The sequence below is a fragment of the Sinocyclocheilus anshuiensis genome, unplaced genomic scaffold, assembly GCF_001515605.1.
Source record: "Sinocyclocheilus anshuiensis isolate Anshui unplaced genomic scaffold, SAMN03320099.WGS_v1.1 scaffold288, whole genome shotgun sequence".
NCBI classification, from domain to species: Eukaryota; Metazoa; Chordata; class Actinopteri; order Cypriniformes; family Cyprinidae; genus Sinocyclocheilus; species Sinocyclocheilus anshuiensis.
The window spans coordinates 37,198-60,092 of NW_015558570.1; the positions used below are offsets into that span (position 1 = coordinate 37,198).

At 38.1% G+C, this 22,895-nt stretch overlaps 1 protein-coding gene and 1 pseudogene across 1 annotated transcript in view; one reads left to right on the plus strand and one right to left on the minus strand.

Annotated features, from left to right (window-relative positions):
• LOC107679590 (microtubule-associated protein 1B-like) overlaps positions 1-14,015 on the plus strand; it is a 37,570-nt gene extending 23,555 nt beyond the window's left edge. Inside the window, exons 6-8 of the mRNA XM_016475179.1 lie at positions 655-9,018; positions 9,514-9,743; positions 10,049-14,015. Of these exons, the coding sequence (XP_016330665.1) occupies positions 655-9,018; positions 9,514-9,743; positions 10,049-10,204 (8,750 nt within the window). The 3' untranslated portion in view covers positions 10,205-14,015. The remainder of the gene's footprint in view (positions 1-654; positions 9,019-9,513; positions 9,744-10,048) is intronic.
• A 3,948-nt stretch (positions 14,016-17,963) lies between these two features.
• The window catches only part of LOC107679614 (inositol hexakisphosphate and diphosphoinositol-pentakisphosphate kinase 1-like), a 41,460-nt pseudogene continuing 36,528 nt past the window's right edge, over positions 17,964-22,895 (minus strand).

The following is a 22,895-nucleotide window of genomic DNA, read 5'->3' on the forward strand; positions in this document are numbered from 1 at the left end:
AGGAGCTGCAGCAGCAGAAAACTTGTCATATATTCAGGATGAAACCATCCCAGGTTACTCTGAGACTGAACAGACCATCTCAGATGAGGAGATCCATGAAGAAGCAGAGGACAGGATACCACACCTTCAATATGAGGTTGGTAGCTATGATGTCTTGGTCCCAGACCAACCAGGCTCCTTTGATGCCATCCATGGAATGAGAGAAATGCAAGCCGCTGCAATGGGCAATGGAACAGGCAAAGTATTGATTGGTGCACAGGAGCCACCTATTTCCATCTACACCAGTATATTTGCAGCGCCATTAGCTGAAGAGGAACATGTTTCTTCAGCAACGTCTATAACGGAGTATGACAAACTGTCTTCTTTACCCACTTCCATTGCAGAAGATCAGTCAGTGGCATCCGCCACAGCACCTCAGACTGAAGACACTGGAAAAAGTTCCCTAGTCTTGGACACAGTTCAACCGGTTACCCAGACTGATGCCACCCAAGGAAAAGACTACCTACATTCAGCTGGAACCATCTCACCAACATCCTCCTTGGAGGAAGACAAGTGTTTCAAATCATCTCCCTCTGAGGAATCTCCACCACTTCCCTTAGAAGGCAAAACCGAGGGAATTGAGATGGCTGTCCATTACGGTGATGAAGAGGAGAGATGAAGATGAGGAAGAGGTTGAGACACAGCCTGTTAGAAAGAAGATAGAGGAGGAGGAGGAAGACATGGGAATAGGAGATGAAGAGGATGAAGGGGCAATAAAGGAAACCAAAGACTTAGAGGGAGTGGACAGAAAACATGAAGTTGAGGAAATGGAGAAGCAAAAACAAGTGGAGGAAAGAAAGACTGAAACTGAAGAGGCGCAGTTTGAAGAAGAGGATGTGATTGAAAAAGCTGAGCTAGAGGAGGCAGAGGATTTGGATGCCATTGCAGATGAAGAAATAAAAGATATCTCTGCTGAGAAAGTCAAGGAAGAAGAGGATGCATACTTGTCAAATGTTGGAGGTGTTACAGCTGGTATTACCTCTACAGCCCAAGGAGCTGCAGCAGCAGAAAACTTGTCATATATTCAGGATGAAACCATCCCAGGTTACTCTGAGACTGAACAGACCATCTCAGATGAGGAGATCCATGAAGAAGCAGAGGACAGGATACCACACCTTCAATATGAGGTTGGTAGCTATGATGTCTTGGTCCCAGACCAACCAGGCTCCTTTGATGCCATCCATGGAATGAGAGAAATGCAAGCCGCTGCAATGGGCAATGGAACAGGCAAAGTATTGATTGGTGCACAGGAGCCACCTATTTCCATCTACACCAGTATATTTGCAGCGCCATTAGCTGAAGAGGAACATGTTTCTTCAGCAACGTCTATAACGGAGTATGACAAACTGTCTTCTTTACCCACTTCCATTGCAGAAGATCAGTCAGTGGCATCCGCCACAGCACCTCAGACTGAAGACACTGGAAAAAGTTCCCTAGTCTTGGACACAGTTCAACCGGTTACCCAGACTGATGCCACCCAAGGAAAAGACTACCTACATTCAGCTGGAACCATCTCACCAACATCCTCCTTGGAGGAAGACAAGTGTTTCAAATCATCTCCCTCTGAGGAATCTCCACCACTTCCCTTAGAAGGCAAAACCGAGGGAATTGAGATGGCCGCCCATTACGGTGATGAAGAGGAGGATGAATATGAGGATAAAACACCAAATGTTGACATTTCACTTGGAAAGTTACAAGAAGCATATGCCTCACTTGATAAACTTGAACACAAGGAGAAAGAAATGGACAAACCCAAAAGTCCCGTGCCTTTAGTTCCTGATACTTCATCTGTTGAAAAATCCTCACCACCTGAGATGGAGAAGGTATCAGTATCACCTTCTAGGGAGGACTCATCTTTTGAAGCACAAACAATACTCTCCTCCCCATCGCACAGTGTTTCTAAGCTTCCTGTTACTGAAGCTAGTGTTTTTCCAGATGTGAAAGACCGATGCATTAGCCCTGATGACAGCACTGTAAAAATGGCTTCTCCTACACATTCTGGACCACCTAGTGCATCTCACTCTCCCCTCAAAATGTCACCTGTGGAAGGGAAGGATAAAGTTCTCCTTAAAGAGACTCATCAAGAACCAGGAGTGCCACTTAGCCCCGCTGAAATTAAATCTGAAAAGGAGAGTGCAAAACAAAAACCTGGTGTTTTAGATGAGAAAGAAATACCTCAAGCAGAGGAGGAAGAAAAGAAGAGAATCCAGGAAGCAACCTCTGTACCATCTCCACTTGTTGATGACTTGTCAGCTAAAAAAGAAAGTCTACCAGTTCTACCATTAAAAGAAATAAGTGATACAAAGGTAATGCCTGATCCAAGTGTTGAGAAGAAGGGCAAAGTTGAAGAGGACTTAAAAGAGAGCAGCAAGGCTGTAATTCTTGAGGGTAAAGATAGCAAGTTATCTGATGATCATGACGTTGAAGAAACTTGTGATTTAAAATCGTCCACAGATGAAGAGAAAAAAGAGGAGAAAGAAAAGGAGGGTGAGAGAGATGATGCTGAAGGGAAGCATAAGGAGAATGACCAATTATTAAAGTATGCAGAGGTTACAGATAAAGGTGATGTAATATCAGAACCAAAAAAAGCAGCATTGCCATCTAAAGAGGATTTTAATAAGAAAAATGCAAATGAAGAAGAGTTTCAAGATAAGAGTTTTCCAGCAGTTGTGGAATGTTCCGAGATAGAAAAACAGGAGAAACAAGAAGAAGAAATTCAGTCAGAGAAAGCCAAAATATCATCTAAATTAGACAAGGAATCCAAAGAGAAAGATCTGACTGATATATCTTGTCAGTCCATAGAAAGCCCAGACATCAAAGCAGAAACATCAACATCTCATGAATTAGCCAAAAAATATATGGAGACACAAGACACTGTAGAGACAGATATGACAACTAAACCGGAAAAACAGAAATCTGAATCAACTGATATTACACATGACCAGGTGGCTTTGGAGGAAACTGATTCATCCGTCTGTATAAGCCCATTTAAGGAAGACACAGATGGCCTCAATTCTCAAATACAACAGTTAAGTGAAAAAACAGATGTTACCTTGAAAGATGAAGAAAAGTTAGAAAGTAAAAGTGAGGCTGGACTGACATATGAGAAAATGATTCCAGCTGCCAAAGAACCTGACGACTCTAAGGATACAAATGTAGAGAAAGTAAAATCTGTGATGCAAGAGCAAATTTCCCTCTCAAAACCAGATGTTCAGTCTACAGAGATGCATGTAGAAGTGTCCATTATGGAGAAGGATATGTCTGCTAAAGATGATCAAGAATCTAAAGGGATGTCAGCGCAAGAGATGAAATCTCATATATTAGAGGCAACTCCAGGTGAGACTGAAATTACTAGTAAACAAGATGAAGACTTGAAGGAGAAGCTATTGGAAGAAAATCAAACCAAACAACATTTAGAAAAAGCAGATGTATCATACAAAGAAGAGCCTCAAATAACACATTCCGTAATTTCACAATACACAGATGAAACTAGCCAAGATATGGAAACTGTAGAGGAGACTATATCCAAAACACAAATTTCCATTTCAGACAAAATGGATTCCTCACCAATATTCGTCCCGGAACCTAAAGATGAACCACCAGAATTGAGCCAAGGTCAAGCTTTCCTATCTGAATCTGAGAAATCAGATTTGTCTTCTAAAGATGATCAGGACCAGAAAAACAAAGAGTTAGTGAAGCTAACTAGCAAACCAGATGAAGAGCCTATAGAATGTCAGACTTATGAAAAAACAGATAAGCTTACTATCTCTAAATCTGCGCTTGATTCTGAAGTGAAGAGTGAACCCCAGCCAATAACACCAGAAAAAGAAGATATGCAAGCTAAAGCGGATGAAATAAGCAAAGGCATATTTGTCAAATCTGAACAACCAGTTGAGTTTGAAGACATTTCCCCAAAACCGTATGAATCTAAAGATAAGTGTGTGGAGGATACTCAACTTCAGATATCTACAGATCAATCAGTATCTGAGAGTGCTGCTGCTAAAAGCGACCAACAGTATGAAGAAAAACACACTGAAGAGATTGTAACTAAAGTACCTCAACCAAGTATGGCAACAGATGTGCCATCTGACACAAAACAAGAACCTAAGGCAATATCTGTGGAAGAAAGGCCAGAACAGATTCCAACAGAATCAAAAACTGTGGATTCAAAATCAGAACACGATACTGTAGACACACTGAAGAAAAGAGATCTTCCCATTGCAGAAGATAAAACAACTGATTCGAAAGTAAGCAAAGAGCCTGAGGAGAAAATAATGATAGAAGATGCATCAAAATTGGTGTCAGTTGACACCAAAATGGACTTGGGAGGCAAACAGAAATCTTTGGTAGAATCTTTAGAACAAATGTTTGACACCTCAGATCTGAGTTGTGAAGAAAAAGTGGAATTGAAAGATGAACCTAAAGGAGATATCAAACAAGACATATCATTACATGAAACCGATACTTTCTCACTGTCAGACATTGGATTCAAATTAAATTTAGATTATAAAGAAAAATTCATTGAAGAAGCCTCCTCAACTGTGGACAAAACAAAAGACACCAAGTCAACCTTTGAAACTACATTTCCAACCAAATTTTCAGATGAAGATGAAAGCACTGAGGAGGATGAAGGAGATGCTGTTTGTATGGGAGGGGCTGGTTCAAGACCATTATCAGTGGAACTTTGGAAGTCTGAAGAACCAATGGCAAGCAGTTCTGCACAACCACCTGAGACAAGTATGAAAAAAGAGGAAATTGTGGCCCATTTAGATGAAAAAGTATTGACTAGAGATTCCAGTGGAATATCACCTGAACCAGAGGAGTTTAAGGTGGATACCACATCACTTACACCCTCTACTACAGATACAAGTACTAAAGCTGTCTCAGAGACTCTAACTGAGAGCAAACCAACAAGTATCACACTGCCCAGCTCTGAAAGTCAGGCAAGTGAGGATGACCAACATGAAACATTGCTCTCTTCAAAGGAAGCTGCAAAACCTGAGAAGGAGGCTGAGAGGGAAAGGGAAGGAGAACGAGAGGTTGCCTCTCCAGGGTTAGAGTTACATTCTGATTTTCAAAAGACTGGCAGTGCAGATGAGAAATGTGCTGAAAAGACTGATAGCGAGAGAATGAAATCTGATGACAAGATGACTTATGAAGTGGAAAAAGAAAGCTTTGAAGCCTCTAAATATGAGCCATATGAAAAGCCCATTTCAAAAGACACTGAGAGAGGAAGAGAGGAAGAGGACCAGTACCCTAGTCTGGATAGAGATTTAGATGACAATAGAAAAACAACTCAGGCCACTTTGCTTGGAGCTGCTTGTTCAGTAGAGGAACAAAGTGATGATGAGCCAGTGTCTTTCAGCAAGGTTGATTACCAGTCTTCAAGTATTCACAACAGCCACAGTGCCTACTCAGAGCAAGACAATAAGGAGCAATACCAAGAGGAAGAATTGGTTAGAGAAGAGAGACCAGATCTTTTTGTTGACAATAGTTTTACATCTGACAGAAAAGCCACTTCGGCAGCAGGTTCAAGCTTGTTTGCCTCTAGTGATTTGCAAGACAAATCAGAGAAATTGGAGAGAGAAGAGAAGGAGAAGGAGAAAGAGGACACACATTCTCCTCTTCAAGGAAAAGATGATGGAAGTCATGTTAAATTGTCAGATAAAGAGCCATGTACATCTGCTTCCAGCCTTTCAAATCCTGATACACAAGAGAAAGACCATAAAACAGAAGAAACATTGGCAATGCCTCATTCAGAGGACCTGGACACGACCAAAACCCATGTGACTGAAGCTTCCCGTCCACAAGGGATTCTTACATCACAGGATAAAAATCTTCAGAGCCTAACAACTTCATCAACATCTGCTTCCGATGAGAACAAAATGGAGAGTCCAATCTCAAGTGATAGTAACAAAGATAAAAACAAACTGGATTCAGCTGAAAGCCAAGGTGACCCGTTTTCTTCTGGTCGATACTCACCACCTGAAAAGGACATGCTTGCTGCCAGGTTATCACCTGAAGATCCCAGCACCGCCACTCCTGGTTCTTCAGGGCAGTCCATGAAAGTTGATGACAATGTTCTTGCACTTGAGTGCACTGGCAAAACTGATTCTCTTTCCAGCAAGTCATTGATTGTGAGTGCGGAGACTGAGGAATGCTTGGTCAGAAGCCAAAAAATATTTGCAGAAGAAGAGGATGACTATGAGGATGAGGAAGAGGAAGATGCAAGTGACTTGGATATTGAAAAGGGTGCCAGAGAGATGTCTGAGAAAGAGTCCAAAGTAACATTTGATACCATGACTGCATCTAAACCACTCGAAACAAAACAAGATGATACTACTGGTCCCTTAGCATCTGGAGCAACTGCAGAAGATCTACAGACAGAAACAATTGGTGATTCATCCTCAAAAAAGTCCCCCACAACAGAGCCTTTATCAGTACCTGGAGAGCACAAGGATGTAATCAGCAAGGAGGATGAACAGTCCAAGAAACAAGATACTAGTTCAGTCCAATATGACATACCCAAACCCAGCGATGACAAACATGAACCACAAAAGACATCTGATAAAAAGCCTGAAGTGACTGAATCCCTAGCTGTTGCTCAAGCAGCAATGTCTGATGCAACTTACTCATCATCTTCATCCTTTAGTTACTCTTCTTCAACATCTGCCTCATATTCAACGGGTCAGCACCTTGGAGAATGCCTAGAAACACTGATTAATATTCCTAGTGTCCAACTAAGATCAGATGGAGACAGTATATCATATGAGTACTCATCGTTAAAAGAGGGAGAGTTGCCCATTATGGATTTACCATGTTTAAAAAAAGACGAATACATGGAAGTCTCAGAGCGAATGACACCTGCTACAACAACATCTGAATCAATATCTAGTCTTGCCAGGTTTTCTCCTCTCAGTCCCTTGGAGGAATCCAAATCGTTTCTTCAAGATCAAACATCATCAGCAGAGGAAAAGTCAGAGGAGGATATGTCAAGCATTAAATCTGACAGGGATCATGTCTCTCATCCTAAACATGTAGCAGAGCCACATTCCTCAAAATCACCAGAATCAGCAACTTCTGAGCATGCAACTCATCCAATTGTGGTGGCATCTGCGACATCTCTCAAGTTTGACATTGCACCTTTGGAGAAGGCTGACTCTGCAGACAAACAGTCATGGGAAAAATCCTCTGATGATGAGCCTGAGGACAACAAAAGCATTTTTGAGGAGGGAACCTTGCCATGCAGAATTGAATGTGAAAGATCTTCAGCTACTGAAAAATTAAGCACAACATCTTTACCAGAGCAACATGCTGATGTAAAACCCTCAACAACAATATTACATTCATTTGATCTGCAAACCATAGATGGGCCAACAGAAATGACAAGTTCTCAGAAGGTGCCAGTCACAACATGTGGGATTCTCAGTACTAATACACAAAGTGAACAAAGTATGAAGCAAGAAGAGGCAGAGAAGTCTAAGGAAAGTATAGACTTGCCTGAAAAAGTACAGGAGAGGGTTGAAGTGAAAGAAGCAAAAGTGAGCAAGATGGAATATGAAGAGAAGCGTGAGACAGATGAGAAAGAGGGAGTACAACATAAAACAATTGAGGAAGAACAGATACAACCTGAAAAGATGGTCGAAGTGAGGTCAGAAAAGATGGGAGAGAGCCTAGATAATGGCAAGAAGTCAGAGCAGCAGAGCGATAGTGAAGGGAAAACCGAGCAGTCAAAAACAAAGAAAGAGGTAGAACAAATTGAAAGAATTGTAGAAAAGAAATGTAAAGAAAAAATGGAAGAGAAGAAAGAGCAAACAGAAGAAGTAGTGATGGAAAAAGACAGCAAAAAAACAGATACAGTTGAGTCTAGCCAGCATAGTGCCCTTGCATCCACTATACAGCATGAGGATTTTGAATGTCTAAAGGCTCCACCTGGCTATGGAGAAGATGTTTATGAGGGTATAAAGGAGGAAAAGGGGGGTGAAGAGGAGGAAGAGAAGTATGATTCAAAAGAACGTCCACCCACTCCACTATCAGGAGCACGGGCTTGTTACCCTGAGGTCTCCAAGAAGTCCGATGAGGGATTAACACAACCCTCTGATCTCGGTATGGAGGCCATGTCCTCACATTCACCTTCGCTCTTCAAACACCGCAAAGGAGATATCTCTCCATCCTTTATAAATCCAAGTCCACAGGAACTATCAAGTGAGGACGGAGAGGAAGATGCCAGAAGCGATCATTCAAGGGATGATGATGGTGATGAGCATGAGCAGCACTCTGTCAAAAGGAGATCTCACAAGCAGCAGCATCGTCATCCCCACAGTCACCATGAAGATGGTAAGGAGGGATCGCACAGCATTCAGAGTGGTACAGCGACTGGGCATGGCATTATGCTAGCAGGGGAGGAAACTCCTCCTACATCTTTGAGCGAGTCAGTCCCATCTCAGTCTGACTCCGATGTTCCTCCAGAGACTGAGGAATGTCCTTCAATTACAGCAGAAGGGAACCTTGATTCTGATGAAGATGCAGAACATCTACCTGTGGACAAAATGTCTGCAGCTGGCGGCAACGGAGGAAGTCATCATTCCTCCTCCCCGAGGAGTCACGATCCCCCTCCCATCCCAATGAAGGACCCTCTTCCTCACCCACCACACCCTGATGTGTGCATGGTGGACCCAGAGGCCCTTCTTAATGGCCAGACCCACACAGAACGACCAATGAAGAAGGACCTTAAAACAAATAGAGGCTTGAGGAAGACACTAGGAAAGTCTGCATCGCCGGCACGTAAGGGAGATGCAAAAAGCAGGAGATCTACTACCCCTGTGAAGCAGACATCCAAAGACTCCTCACCTCATAATCTTAAAAGAAAAGATTCAGAGAAGACTTTTCGTTTGTCCAAAATGTCTGAGACACAGGGATCCAGGGGAGACATCTACAACCCAGGCAGAGGATTGGTCAATGGCGTTAAGAGTAATGCAGGTACAAACATCGGGGATGCATGACACATTAGTACCATATTGGTTTTTGAGTGATATTACAGATTTTAATAATTTATCAGCCAATATTGGATATTTAATTGCGCATGCTAATTTACCTTTATTTACATTTAGATTATCTTCACTGTCATGTAACACTCACTTAAATTAACTCTTCAAACAAAATTTTATACTGTTAAAAGTAATCTTTGCTGTTAAAAGTAAAATGAACATCATTTTTTCATACTGTACATTATAATATTGTGATACCTAAATTCACTTGTAGCATTTAAATAACAGATTTTTGTTTTTAGTGCTTTGTTATTAATTTATTTAGACAAACTAGTGCAGATTTTTAAATGTTGTCTATTTATTGGCAATCAACCATAACATGGAAGAAATACTGTATATCAGTATAAGCCAGACAAATATCTCAACTGTACAGCAATGGTTCTTCACTGAACCACACATGCAAATAACCAATGGTATATTCTTTTAGGCTCCAACCTGAAATCCAGCGCTGGGACTCCACCTGGATCACCCATCTACGTCGACCTAGCTTACATTCCCAACCACTGCAGTGCTAAAAATGTCGATCAAGAGTTCTTCAAGCGAGTGCGAGCAGCATACTATGTCGTCAGTGGAAATGACCCAGGCAGTGGTGAACCCAGCCGTGCAGTTCTAGATGCACTCCTAGAAGGGAAAGCACAATGGGGCACTAATCTCCAGGTATGATTTGACTTTACGCTAAAATTAAGTATATGGATGAGTTTGTATGTTTGTTGTAGTAATCCCCTAGAACAGGGGTTTTCAAACTGGGGTCTACTGTAGGGACACAAGGGGGTACTATGGAGTATGCACATTTTTTTTTTTAAATTACAAATTAAATTTTTTTTTCCTGGGCTGTCAAAGTTAAAGTGCACTCAATATATTAATTCAATCCTTGTTAAATGTAAGGATTGAAAACTCATGTCCTAAGGTCTTATTTGCAAGCAGAATACTGCACTTCATCTGACCATCTTCTTCTCATTTAGGTCACTTTAATACCAACACACGACACAGAGGTAACTCGGAACTGGTATCAGCAGACCCATGAGAAACAGCAGGACCTGAATATAATGGTCTTGGCCAGCAGCAGCACAGTGGTCATGCAGGATGAATCTTTCCAAGCCTGCAAAATAGAATTTTGAATTGGTTTTCTATTTAGAGCTTTTCATTCGTTCCTCATTCATTTCTAATATTTTAGGTTTAGATGAGTTGCTCTACCCACAACCATCCATCCGCTGCCATTTATAGTTTGTATTCTAATCCTCAAAAATGCAACAAAATCTTAGTGCTGTCAAAGGACTTTATTATATAAGCTTTGGTCCTGAATCTATTGTACATTTTTGATTGCATCTGCAAGGCTTTGGCAGAAAACTGAATGTTCACTAGCTAGCCGTTATGAAATAATAATGTAATGTTCAAGTAGGCTAAAGCTGCAATGCAAATTGAGTTTTCTCATATTCTTTAACATAACATAGAGACCAAGTTTTTATCCTGCCTTTAATTTGAATTCAAAGCACAAAAAAGCCCTCTGTGAATTGGTTAATACATCGTCTGATTCATGTTCTGCATCCATTATCATCAATTTTAACACACGTACCACATATAGACACAGTTGTCCAGCAGAACATACTCCAAACATAAGGTCACAAAGCCTTAGAGCAAACAACCTCTGAGAACAGACTCAAACAATTTCAGAGTAGCTGTCTTGTGAGCTACGGTTACAATGAGGCTAGATGCAGTCTCTCCATGAGATCACATACCAGCAGATAGAGTGAAGAAAAAAATAACTGTACTCTAAATTGCTAATCCAAAAAAGATTTGTGCCAAATCTCAATTCTTTCAAATGCCGATTTACAAAATCAAACATAATCCACGATTTGTGTCCCTTAGGTGACAAAAGATGGATCATTCTCTATTCAAACATCAAAGCAATCCAGCAGTTTTATCTCAATAATGTGATGAAGACTGTATATGTACATGCTTTTAAGAGTAAAGCAAAGTAGATGGCATCTTTATAAACGACTAACCCACTGATATGACATATTTTGGTTGACTAGGCTCTAATTTGATCATGTGATCAAGGTTATAGAAAGAATAACAGTTTTGTGTTTTCTCAGTATTGCAATTACTGTACTAAAGCATGATGCTCTCTAGCTTGGACGAAACTTTGTAGGTATATTAATCTAGTGATCTGTTGTGGGGATCTGTTGGGGTCCAGATCTCTTTTCCAAAGCAGACTAATAACGAGCAGCTTAAATACCATCTGCCCATAAATTGAGTAGACCACTATTAGAGTCAGATGGAAATTGTATTTTATTGCCATTTACACGATGTTCTGTTGCTTGAGTGAAAATATGACTGAAATTTAAATGTGGCCACTTTAAGACCAACAATGCTAATAATGCTTCAAATAATCTGTTATATATTTTGGTGTAGAGATTTCAGACTTGTGACATACTGAATGTTTTGTTTGTGTGTTGCTGATATGCTTGACCTGATTTTTTTCCCCAAGCTGAGATTCTCTGACTCACAAGCACTTTAGGTTTAACTTGTTTGAAAGGAAACTGGTGGTGGAAATTACACTATATATCCAAATGTAGCAGTAGAGACTTATCAATAGAATTGAATAGTTGTTGCTGTGAGAGCAGACAGTGAGGGTTACCCTCGTGCCTTTTGCGTGTTGTTTGACAAAGAAAATGTTAAGTCATCACACACACACACACACACACACACATACAACAATATGTGTACTAACAGATTTATTTTGGATTAACTAAAATTAGAAATTCTTTATAGCCTTACTTCTTTAGGTTTACGCTAATAAAGTTTTAATTGACTGAGAAGTTTGAGTATTATAAAAGAGCAGGCATTAATGATTACATTATGTTGCACCAAGTACGATTGCACTTTTCTAAAATGAAGTCAGTTTGGTAGGTAGGCTTCATGTGAATAAGTAATATTTTAATTTATTGGGGGGAAAAAACAAATATAAAAATTTCAATTAAAATGACTAATCAACATTTGTTTTTTGGTCTGACGAAGTGGTAAAGAACAACTTTAGCTAGTTATTATCTAAATTAAATTCTATGGAGGTCAGTTATTGAGAACAAATACACTTAAAATACTAGAACAGGAACAGTTTAAGATACATTTTTGAATTTTGTTGCTAGTATCAGTACATTAATTGGCATTTTTATGGCTTATATCTTTACAAATAGTAAAAATATGAATTCAACCTAACCTGAAGTTATATCAATTACAAAACAAGCTAACAATTAGTGTTTCTGTTTGCACTGAAGGTAAGAAAAACATTAGCAATCGGTCAATGGCTTTAGAATGCCTTTGGAACTGAAATAGTCTTGATTTGACAGTGGCTCAACATCTTCAGTTACATTGTGAACAGTATCTTCAATAGCAAAACATCAAGGCCTCACTGGTAAATGCACAATTGTTTTGTCCTTAAAAGAACCTTTGCTTTCAAGACAGCAGTGCCATCATTCATACTGTTCCAAAACAAGCTCTGAAACACTGCATCCTTAACCCTAATCCAGTATATTCACAGTGAGTGGTTCGTTTTTAGTCTGTCTTGATTTTTTTTTATTTTTATGTAAAAGTCAGTATTATGCATTGCAGCAGACTTAGTTTTGTTTTATTTGAATATAGATTTAAGTTCTCTCAGAGAAGTTGTCTTTGAGATTGTCAGAGTGACTGGGTCTTTGTGTACTTTTACTAGCTAAGAACGCACAAGTTAGCAGCGGTGGTCAAAGCCTAAGAACTTATCTCTAGGGCCTCGAAAAGACAGTAGATAGATACAGAATTCTTCACAAAATCATACCCAATTCCAACAATGTACGCAAACCCACACTAAGACCAAATTCTTTTTATTTTTTGCTAGAAGGATTGTTAAAATGGGCTGAATCTGTACTGTAGCCTACATCATGTGGTGTGGATATATTTTCATATTTGAAAACGTGAGTGTTTTATTTCAAATACCTGGCCTTAGTAACAAGTACTATATGGTTTTATTGTGATTTCTTTACACAAAATTAGCTTTGTGATAAAGATGAATGCACTAACTTTAAATCATATTTTTGAATGCAAAAGTTGCTTCGCTGGATGCTGCTTGAACAAAACAAAGAACTAGCAAAATATGCACATGGAACAGTAAACCTCAGAAAATGGGTCACCGAAAGAACTGGCTAAGATCGTGTGACTCATGACAAAATATTACATGTTCAGCTGTTGCTGATTTTAGTACAGATGCATAACTCTCTTGAAAATAAGATTTAGAACCTTTGGTTTGCAGATGGCTGTTTCACAACTACCACACTGCGAATGGAATACACTATAGATCCTTTACAATGAAAAAAAGCCAAAATAGAAATCAAAACAAATGGTATAACCTGTACATAAATCAAAATAGCTGACGGTCATTTATGTGAAATGCTTTCTTTTAAGAAAGTTCTATGGTCATTGTAATTCTACTTTCCTAAAGATAAAAAAGACTGCTTAAAGTACCTCTATGAATCTCTATTAGTTCAATTTCATTCTACATCAAATGCATCATGATGTGATGGGTTCATTTGGCCATGTCATGTATACGTATCCATCTTTGCATGTGACCTTATTAGTTATACTCCTGAATGTAATTGTTTAATAATCAGAATTAAAACTATTTTAAGAAGGTATATTTGAAGCTAATTGTCTTTATGGTACTGAAATATGCATATATTATTGGGCTTGGCTTCTGTTTGCCCTAAGATGTTGTCGAGAAGATGCTGTGATATTTCCTCGTTCTTTGGCGCTGTATGAATCTTAGTTCTCTTCTTCTTTAGTGCAATATTCAACATTCTGTCTTTAAAAGCTAAATGCAAAAGTAGATTTCTGCTGATTTACTGCAAAGGGAACCATCCTGGTGATCATCAATAAAAAACATCAAAATTTGGAAAACTCTTTCTGTGTGGGCCTCTTCATTGTTTTATTTTTTTATTTCATACACTTGTCAGACAGACTGTTGACCAAAATACATTATTTAAACTAAATGGCAGTGCGATGACATGGTTGATCTCAACTCAAAATAAGACAGATTAAAAACATATAGTGTTAATCTGACGGTTCTGAAATACTTGATTCTGATTGGTCAATCGCAACAAAAGTGCTCTTCAACTTTTAGCACTGTTGGTTCCAGAAGTATTTTTTCCATTTTTATAAAAGTCTTCCTTAAAACATTATAAGCCATGATTCAAACAAACCAGCTACGAGGTGAATCACAACCTTACAAACATTTATTGGAAGCAAATAAATAAAAGCTCACAAAAACAGAAAGGTTCAAGACTATGTACTTAACGTCTTTATTGAAGGAACTACAATCCCATTAAACTTTAAAAGCAAAGTGATACAATTTTTAAAAAAATATCAAAAAACAAATTAAATAATGCGGACAGGTGGCTTCAACAAAAGCATATACCATTGATTAACAACATCAGAGCTCACAACAGGTCTGTCTTTATAGGTTTATAACTTATCATTAAGTTAAATCAATTACTCAATTACTCAAAAAATCAATTTCCCTGTGAAAAAAATAAATGGTAACGCTCATTCAAGTAAACTTACCTGCGCTACTTTTGTGTCTCTCGTATCACTCCGCGCACTCGCATTTTTAGTACATTATTTCATTCGTATTTTGTTTATTACGTCTCAGTTATTGATTATATTGAAAATTACCTCAGAGACTGATTATTGACTCTATTAATATTACTGTCATATTACAGTTTTCATCTTGTTACTAGACTGATCGTTTTGTACATTGGACTGCTTTTGTTAGCGGCAGTGGTGGACAGTAACGGAGTAGTTTTACTTCGTTACTGTACTTAAGTAAATGTTTCATTGGGTGTCATGGGTAAATGGTTTTCATGAATCATGAATTCCACTGTTAAACTTTTAAATTTAAATGTAACTTTCTTAAAAAAAAATAAATAAAATCTGACCCCAAACTTTTGACAGGTAGATTATGTATATCAGCTGCTCCATGACAACTTAGTATGTAAACATGGAACTACATTATCAATTTTACAAAAGTCTTTTTTTGTAAATAAAATGTTACATAATTTGAAGGTTTTTATCTAATCAAGCCAGATGTTTTATGAAAAAAAAAGTCTCTTTTCATTTGCAACCATCCAATTTTAAAAAACTAACAAAAAATATATATATAATATAATATAAATAGTAGGCGGCATCTTTCAACCCTTCATCAGTCTGAACAAAGATCTTTTATGTCTTTTACTCAAGTACTTGATTTGTGTACTTCGTCCACCACTGGTTAGCGGAAGCTTTAGGATAATAAAAGTTAAAAAACATGAATTATATCAGTAACATAAGCTTTAAAGCTTTTAAAGTTTAAACACTCCAAAATTTATATTTCTTTTTTTTAACCATCTGAGGACCGAATCTGAAGTGTTTTTTTTTTTCCTGAGGAAATCTGTGGTGTTACTGTCGATAGATGTTTGAACCCATTTGAACAGTTTCTCCTCCTTTCCTTTAACACTGACACCTCATTGTTAAAGGAAATTACATTGCAATTACCTCATGCTAATTGAGCGTCCACAGCAACCCACACATCTTCCAAAATCTTTTGGCAGGAGCTAAAGTGGTTGTTAGCCTCTTACACCGGCACTGGCCGATGACACACTTCTTAATTCGCCAGCTCACCGTTGCGGATAACTGGCCTCTTGGTTGCTATGACGATTTTATATTACCAGCAGGCGAGATTTTAGGGCAGAGAGAGATAGGAGCAATTTATGATATTGTCTTTTCAATTTGATTAATGGTCTCGTAACCTGTCAGAATTTATATCGCACATAAATTGTGAAATGAATTATGCAGCTACTATGCAATTCAAACAAGGCTAAGAGAATATGCACAATATCATTCACTTCAAAGACCCGATTCTGTATTATATTTCACGATTCCACTCCATCAGGCCCCTGTGGGAAAATATCCGCTGGACGTTTGGCATATTTGTCCACACAAGAATGAAAATGAGCTAACAGAGCACAGTATGCAGAGGCGTAGCAATGGGGCAGGCAAATGCCTGGGGCCCCGCATTTTAAGGGGGCCCCCGATGGCCGACCATTTAAACCAACAGGAATGTTAATATTAATAACTATAACACGCAGCGACATCTCTCCATCCCCCCTATGGGGCCCACTCTCTCGATATGCTTTTGCCTCCTCGGCCGCCTTTTTCAAACAAGTGCAGCGCGTCCTCGCGGTGCTGTAGATTAGAAAATGCATGATCTGGAGCGGAGCAGAACGCGGGACTCGAGCGTTTTTAATCCATTCCTATGGAAGTTGAGCTTGCGCAATTTAGGAATGAACTGAAAAAAGTTCGCACGCGCACACATAAACACGCAAGTTAAACATAAAGATGAGGACAAATCTATCAGGCAGCCTGAAGCGGGAAAAAAGCGGAGGAAAAGAGGAAACAGAACAACGGTAAGCATAGGCACCAATTTATGTTTCTGCCCACACTCTATTCCACTCCAAACCAAATATAAAACATTTTATTCATCGGTTTTCATGAGCAAATGATAACGGGCTAGGTTGTCATGCAACAACTGTGCCTTAAATATTTTAACATTCCCATTTTTTATAGCCTAATATAAATTATAAATATTTTTTCTCCGTTCGATATTATGCTTGAATTCATTAGGCTACACAAAAGATATTCGTGTCTCGCGAAGAGAAACACACAGACTGCAAATAGCCTACACTACTAAACAAAACAAAAAAATATTTTCATGAGCTTCGCCGCAACTCGTTCACTTGCTGATATACAGGTGCATCTCAATAAAAGCGCGTCTTGTTTTGTGCATTATTAGGCTAGATGTGTTTTGTCCACATTTCATATGTTGTATAATTATATCACTAGGTAACGATAATAAATTAACAAACAAAAAAAAAATCTTTTAGAAGGGCCTCACTGATTAATTTTGCCTGGGGCCCCCACTTCATGTAGGTATGCCTCTGACAGTATGACTTCATCTTTAGGACGCAGGCTGCCTGTGATGACTAGCTGTCTTCACACACCAGTCACTCATTCAGGTTGAAGTCAATAAGGTTGAGAATCCGTCACTATAGCAACACAGCAGCACAGCTGAGGGCAAAGCATGAGTCATCATTATTGTTTTGCGTCACTCTTTGAGACTCACCACAGATTGAATTTCAAAACCTCAATTAGGTCGGAGAGAACAACAAATCGCACCAGGTATAAGTCACAGTGATTTGGTATACTTTGAAGGTGTGCCTTTCATTCATAAAAAATATTACAAAGACACTTTTAAAGCAATTTTATTAAGTAATCTAAGTCTCTAATATTAAATATACTTACAGAGTAAACACAACAGCAGATTGCAAACAGCTGAACATTCTTGAAAGGTCTATTGCAGCTCATTTTAAGTGACAGGTCACCCAAAAAATAAAAATACTGTCATCATTTACTCACCTTCAAGTTGTTCCAAACCTGTACGAGTTTCTTCCGTTGAGCACAAAATAAGATATTTTGAAGAATGTGGGTAACCAAATATTTGACGGTAGACATTCACTTCCATAGTTTGGAAAATAAAAAATACTATGTAAGTCAATGGCTACTGTCAACTGTTTGGTTCATTCTTCAAAATATCTTCTTTTGTTTTCAACAGAAGAAATAATTCATACAGGTTCGGAACGACATGAGGCTGAGTAAATGACAGAATTTTCATGTTTAGGTGAACAATCCCTTTAATCATTCTCAAACAATACCTTTTGCATTTCATATAATAAAAATACAGCAATTTTCATTTAAATCTAAAAACAAATCGTGATCAAAAAAATCAAACATCTAAAAAAAAAATCATAAAATAATACAAATATACACAAACTGAAAAAAAATTGTGGTAAAATTAAAATTACGCAACTTGATCTGAATGATTAAATATATTTTTTGTGGACTTATTGGTCTATGTGCTCATTTGAGTTGCATTACGCTGTAGGGTGACAAAAGAAGATGCACAGATAATTACTATTGTCTGTAATGTCTCGGTCTCTCTGCCACTGATTCTGGGATCATAATTAGTATCTAACTCCACTGGAGCTCAGAAGTACAGCGGAAGAGCTAATTACTGGTTTCAGAGCTGTATTTGCCCTCAGATCAAACTATCAGCTGAATCTCAGCCAAAGAGGCTCTGTATTGTTCAGGCAGAAGTGCAGATAGTACAATATTAGCAGCTCCCAAGTAGATAACTAGGAACGTATCAATCTTAACCTCAATCCTTAAAAGAGATACTGCAAAACCGATATAAGAGCAAAAAATGTTTCCAAGATGTCTACTCGCTGTTGAATCTGAAGTTGGATGATGCTGGCCCTGCTACAGATGGAGACAAGGGCCCGGCACTGGATACGGTACTGGGAGGGCTGCTGGTGTCTGCACACACAAACACACCGTTTTTTATTTGTAGTCTTTGTCTTGGCAACAAATATCCTTTAAATTTAGCCATGTCATATTCATTAATTTATGTGGAATAAAATGGCATGTAATTGAAAAAATATTTTAATTAAAAAGAAAACATTTTTGCACTACTTTTCAAAAGTTTGGGGTCGGTAATTTAAAAAAAAGTTTTTTATTGCTTTTATGGTCACCAAGGCTGCAATTATTTGGTCAAAAATACAGTAAAATACAGTTTATTTATATATATTTTAAATTTTGGTAATTTCAAAGCTGAATTTTCAGCTTCATTACTCTAGCCTTCAGTGTCACATGATCCTTCAGAAATCGTTCTAATATGCTCACTTTGTACTCAAGAAACATTTTTTATTATTATCAGTGCTGAAAACAGTTGTGCGGCTTCATTTTTTGTGGAAACTGTAATACATTTTTTTTCAGGATTTTTGATGAATAGAAAGTTCAAAAGAACAGCATTTATTTGAAATAGACATTTTATGTAACATTATAAATGTCATTACTGTCACTTAATGTAATGCATCCTTGCTGAAAAAGTATTGATTAAAAAAAGAACACATTTTTGAACACAGCAACACTGGTTCAACCAATAGTTGATTTTGGGGTAGGGCTTCGCTATCTAAAACAAATGGCAGGCAGAGTTCATCGCAATTCCAATTGGCACTGCTTGTGTCACAGTGATCAATCACAGCACTCAAAATTAATCTTTAAAACACATAATATAAAGTCAGCCAAACTAGAACCTGTTGGCAGATTCTTAGTATTTATTTCATAAATCATCATTTTAGTGACCGCATTTATATAACCCATATCCTGCTGTATTGTCCTACATAAAGAGCCTCATAGAACTAATGTTACATTAGTAAACAGAACAATTACACTATTAATCTGAAAGTTACTTTTGTCTTCCAGCATGTTCCTGGCCCCACTTTCACAAACAATATTATAGTAAATGGGTTACAAAGAGGCAGACAACACAGTGACTAACACAACCTAGAGTTTTACTGAAAGCTGCTCCTAAAGCCACAGACTGAACATAAATCACTAAACTCCCAGGGGAAACTGTGCTGCATTAAAAGCCAACAGTAATCATCTAAATGGCAGAGCTAAAAACCAGAATAAATCTGACAACTTGACTACTTCTTGCACCAAATATGAGATTTCATGTCTCTTCCAATAAGAGTGACCATTTAAAGTGCCCTCAAAGTGTATTATCCTACTGAAAAAGTACTGTGGAGGTACTATGACGGTTATAAGATGACAATACCATGGTATGTCAATATACACTCACCACCAACCACTTTATTAGGTAAACCCATTCAACCGCTTGTTAATACAAATATGTAATCAGATAATCTCATGGCAGCAACTCAATGCATTTAAGCATGTAGACATGGTCAAGATGATCTGCTGAACCGAGCATCAGAAAAGGCAAGAAAGGTAATTTAAGTGACTTTGAATGTGGCATGGTTGTTGGTGCCAGACGGGATGGTCTGAGTATTTCACAATCTGCTGATCTACTGGGATTTTCATACACACACAACCATCTCTAGGGTTTACCTGAGTATTTCTACTGACCATGTCCATCCCTTTATGACCACAGTGTACCCTTTTTGTTATAGCTACTTCCAGCAGACGAGCTGTCACAAAGCTCAAATTGTGTCAAACTGAACATGACCATTCACTACACACAAATGGAATGTTTCCAGCACCTTGTTGAATCTATGCCATGAAAAATTGAGGCAGTTCTCAAGGCAAAAGAAGGTCCAAGCAAGGTGTACCTAATAAAGTTGCCAGTGAGTGGTAAAGTGGTTTCATGATAAAGTGAAGTATACTCACACCAGAGAGACTGTGCAGCTGGTTGGTTCTGGACCGGGGTTGACATTGGCGTCTCCTGATTATCAACATCTATGGATGGCTGGGAGTGTGTCTCAAACATGGCAGACAGGGCTAAAGAGAAAAGAAAAGAATATACACTCTTAAAAATAAAGGTTCCAAAAGGGTGTTTTTACAGCGATGCCACAGAAGAACCATTTTTGGTTTCCCCAAAGAACCTTTCAGTGAACAGTCATTAAAAACCATTTTTTAGTGTGAAGAACTTCTTAAAAATCTAAAGAACCTCTTTTCACTGTGAAAAAAAAAACCTTTCGTGGAATGGAAAGGTTCCATGGATGTTAAAGGTTCTTCATGGAACTGTTGATGTCAATAAAGAACCTAAATGCTGAGGCCTATTTTAAATGTAATTGGCAATTCAGACAATTTAAGCAGTTTATAGCTACACATTGGCTTTTGATGTCCGTTCAGTGTAAATAATTATAACTTTGATACAAATGTGATCAACGTCCTCATAAATTAGATTTTAAGACAAGTGTAATAAAGAATGTGAAAGCATTCGTCCACTTACATTTGAGTCTCTTAAATTGTGTCTCGCTCCCGTTCTTACACAACGTCGTGAGGAACTCATCCACCTGCTTGAGGGACAGTGAGTTGTGCAGTGTCTCCAGTGGATAGATGGAGGGCACCAAGGAGCAACCTTCAAACCCTGCACCAACACATGGTCCAAAACACAAACTCATCATTACAGATTTCCTATGAACACTTTCTGAGCTCTTGTATACGAAAAACACAACAAGAGTATGAAGTCAACCTCATGTGACCTACAAGCCACATATATGGCAACACAAACACCACCCAACACCATTTAGACACTGGGTATCCAGAATTGTTTTTAGCAGCCCAAAATCTCAAAGATGCACCATGATGCAACAGGAATTGCATTGTATCATGTTGGCTTGTGACACATTAGCATCTTCACAATTAACTAGACGAAAATTAACAAGTTCTAGAATTTTAGTTCACTAACAAAGTGTTTTGCATCTCGTTTGCAAGGCATTATCAGTTTAATGCCAAGAGAATTAGGACGGACTGCTGCAGACTAAAAAACCAATTAGGAACTTTACATGTTTAACTAACCAATAAAAAGATTAGAGAAACTGTCATTTGAAAAACAAGTGCCATGCTGGAGAAACACATTTTAATGCTAATGCTCTAGTATATTGAAATGGATTTAATTACTTCTTCGTTTGCTAATGTGTTTAGGTTAGCAGTAATGGAACTAGATGATGATAGAGAAAATGTGTAAATGGAAGAGGTGCACTTTCCTAGTTTAATTATGAGAAAAAAAAACAAACAATTACTCAGAGGTAGTTTAATTCAGCACTTTATATGATACGAAAGATTTGCATATTGTTAAAATAAAACCTTTTCTTTAATCTCTTAAATTGGGGGCACTGTAGTTCTAGTCTGTCCTTTAAAATAGTTGGTAATAGTTGGTAACTTGAGAACTTTTGCAAGCAGGTCATTCAGTTAGCGAGTTGAATCTGTGAACAAATTAGTCCCGATTTATGAATGAATCATTTTGTGTGAGAGCAATAACAGCATAGTTTGGATGATGTTATTTGTTTAATTCTACTGAAACAAAGTGTGCCAGGCTGCTTTGTTCTGCATAGCAAATCTAGTCATGCAGTTTATACACACCATATGGCAAGATCTACATGCAATAAAAACATTTTTTTTTTTAATCCAGACCCACCAGAACACTATGATTAACTAATTAAAATACAAAACCTAGAATGAATTATGCACATAAGCAATGTCTAATGCACGTTCATGATTCTTACAAAGGTTATATAAATATTATATATCCACAATATTTTTTTTTAGTATTCCCTGAAGAATACAAAGTTCAAAAGAACAGCATTTTTTTGAAACAGAAATCTTTTGTAACTGTATAAATACCATATAAATGTTTAATTAAACATCAGTACCATAATGCAGGTTCTACTATTTCATAAAAGCAGTATGCAACTGGAGGTCATGCATTACATCGATTTTACCATTGTTAAGAGGATATTAGAACACAAAGCTTAAGAACACTCAATAATGGTGGTGAAATAAATGTAACTACAGGCCTCTTGTGCCTCATTGTCTTTTTGGGAAATGGTAAAATTGACTTTTTTGGTCAATCAAGATACTCTAATAAACATGTAAAAAGGTGCAAGATGGCTTAATTAAAGCATTATACTTACTCTATGCAGAAGTTACCATAAGCAAGTGGTCTTCACATTCACCAAGCCATATGTACAGGCATGCGGTAAGAAAAGAGGAACAGAGGTTATGAGATGTTACACAGTGGAAAGAAAGGGCACAGAGTTAAGAAAAGCAAGAAGTCAGATAAAAGAGCAGAGCAGATAACTGCAACATTTTGGCATAAGCTGAAGCTCCACACACTTTGTTGCACGTGAGCAAGTGACAAGGGGGCTGACCAGAGAGGCATTC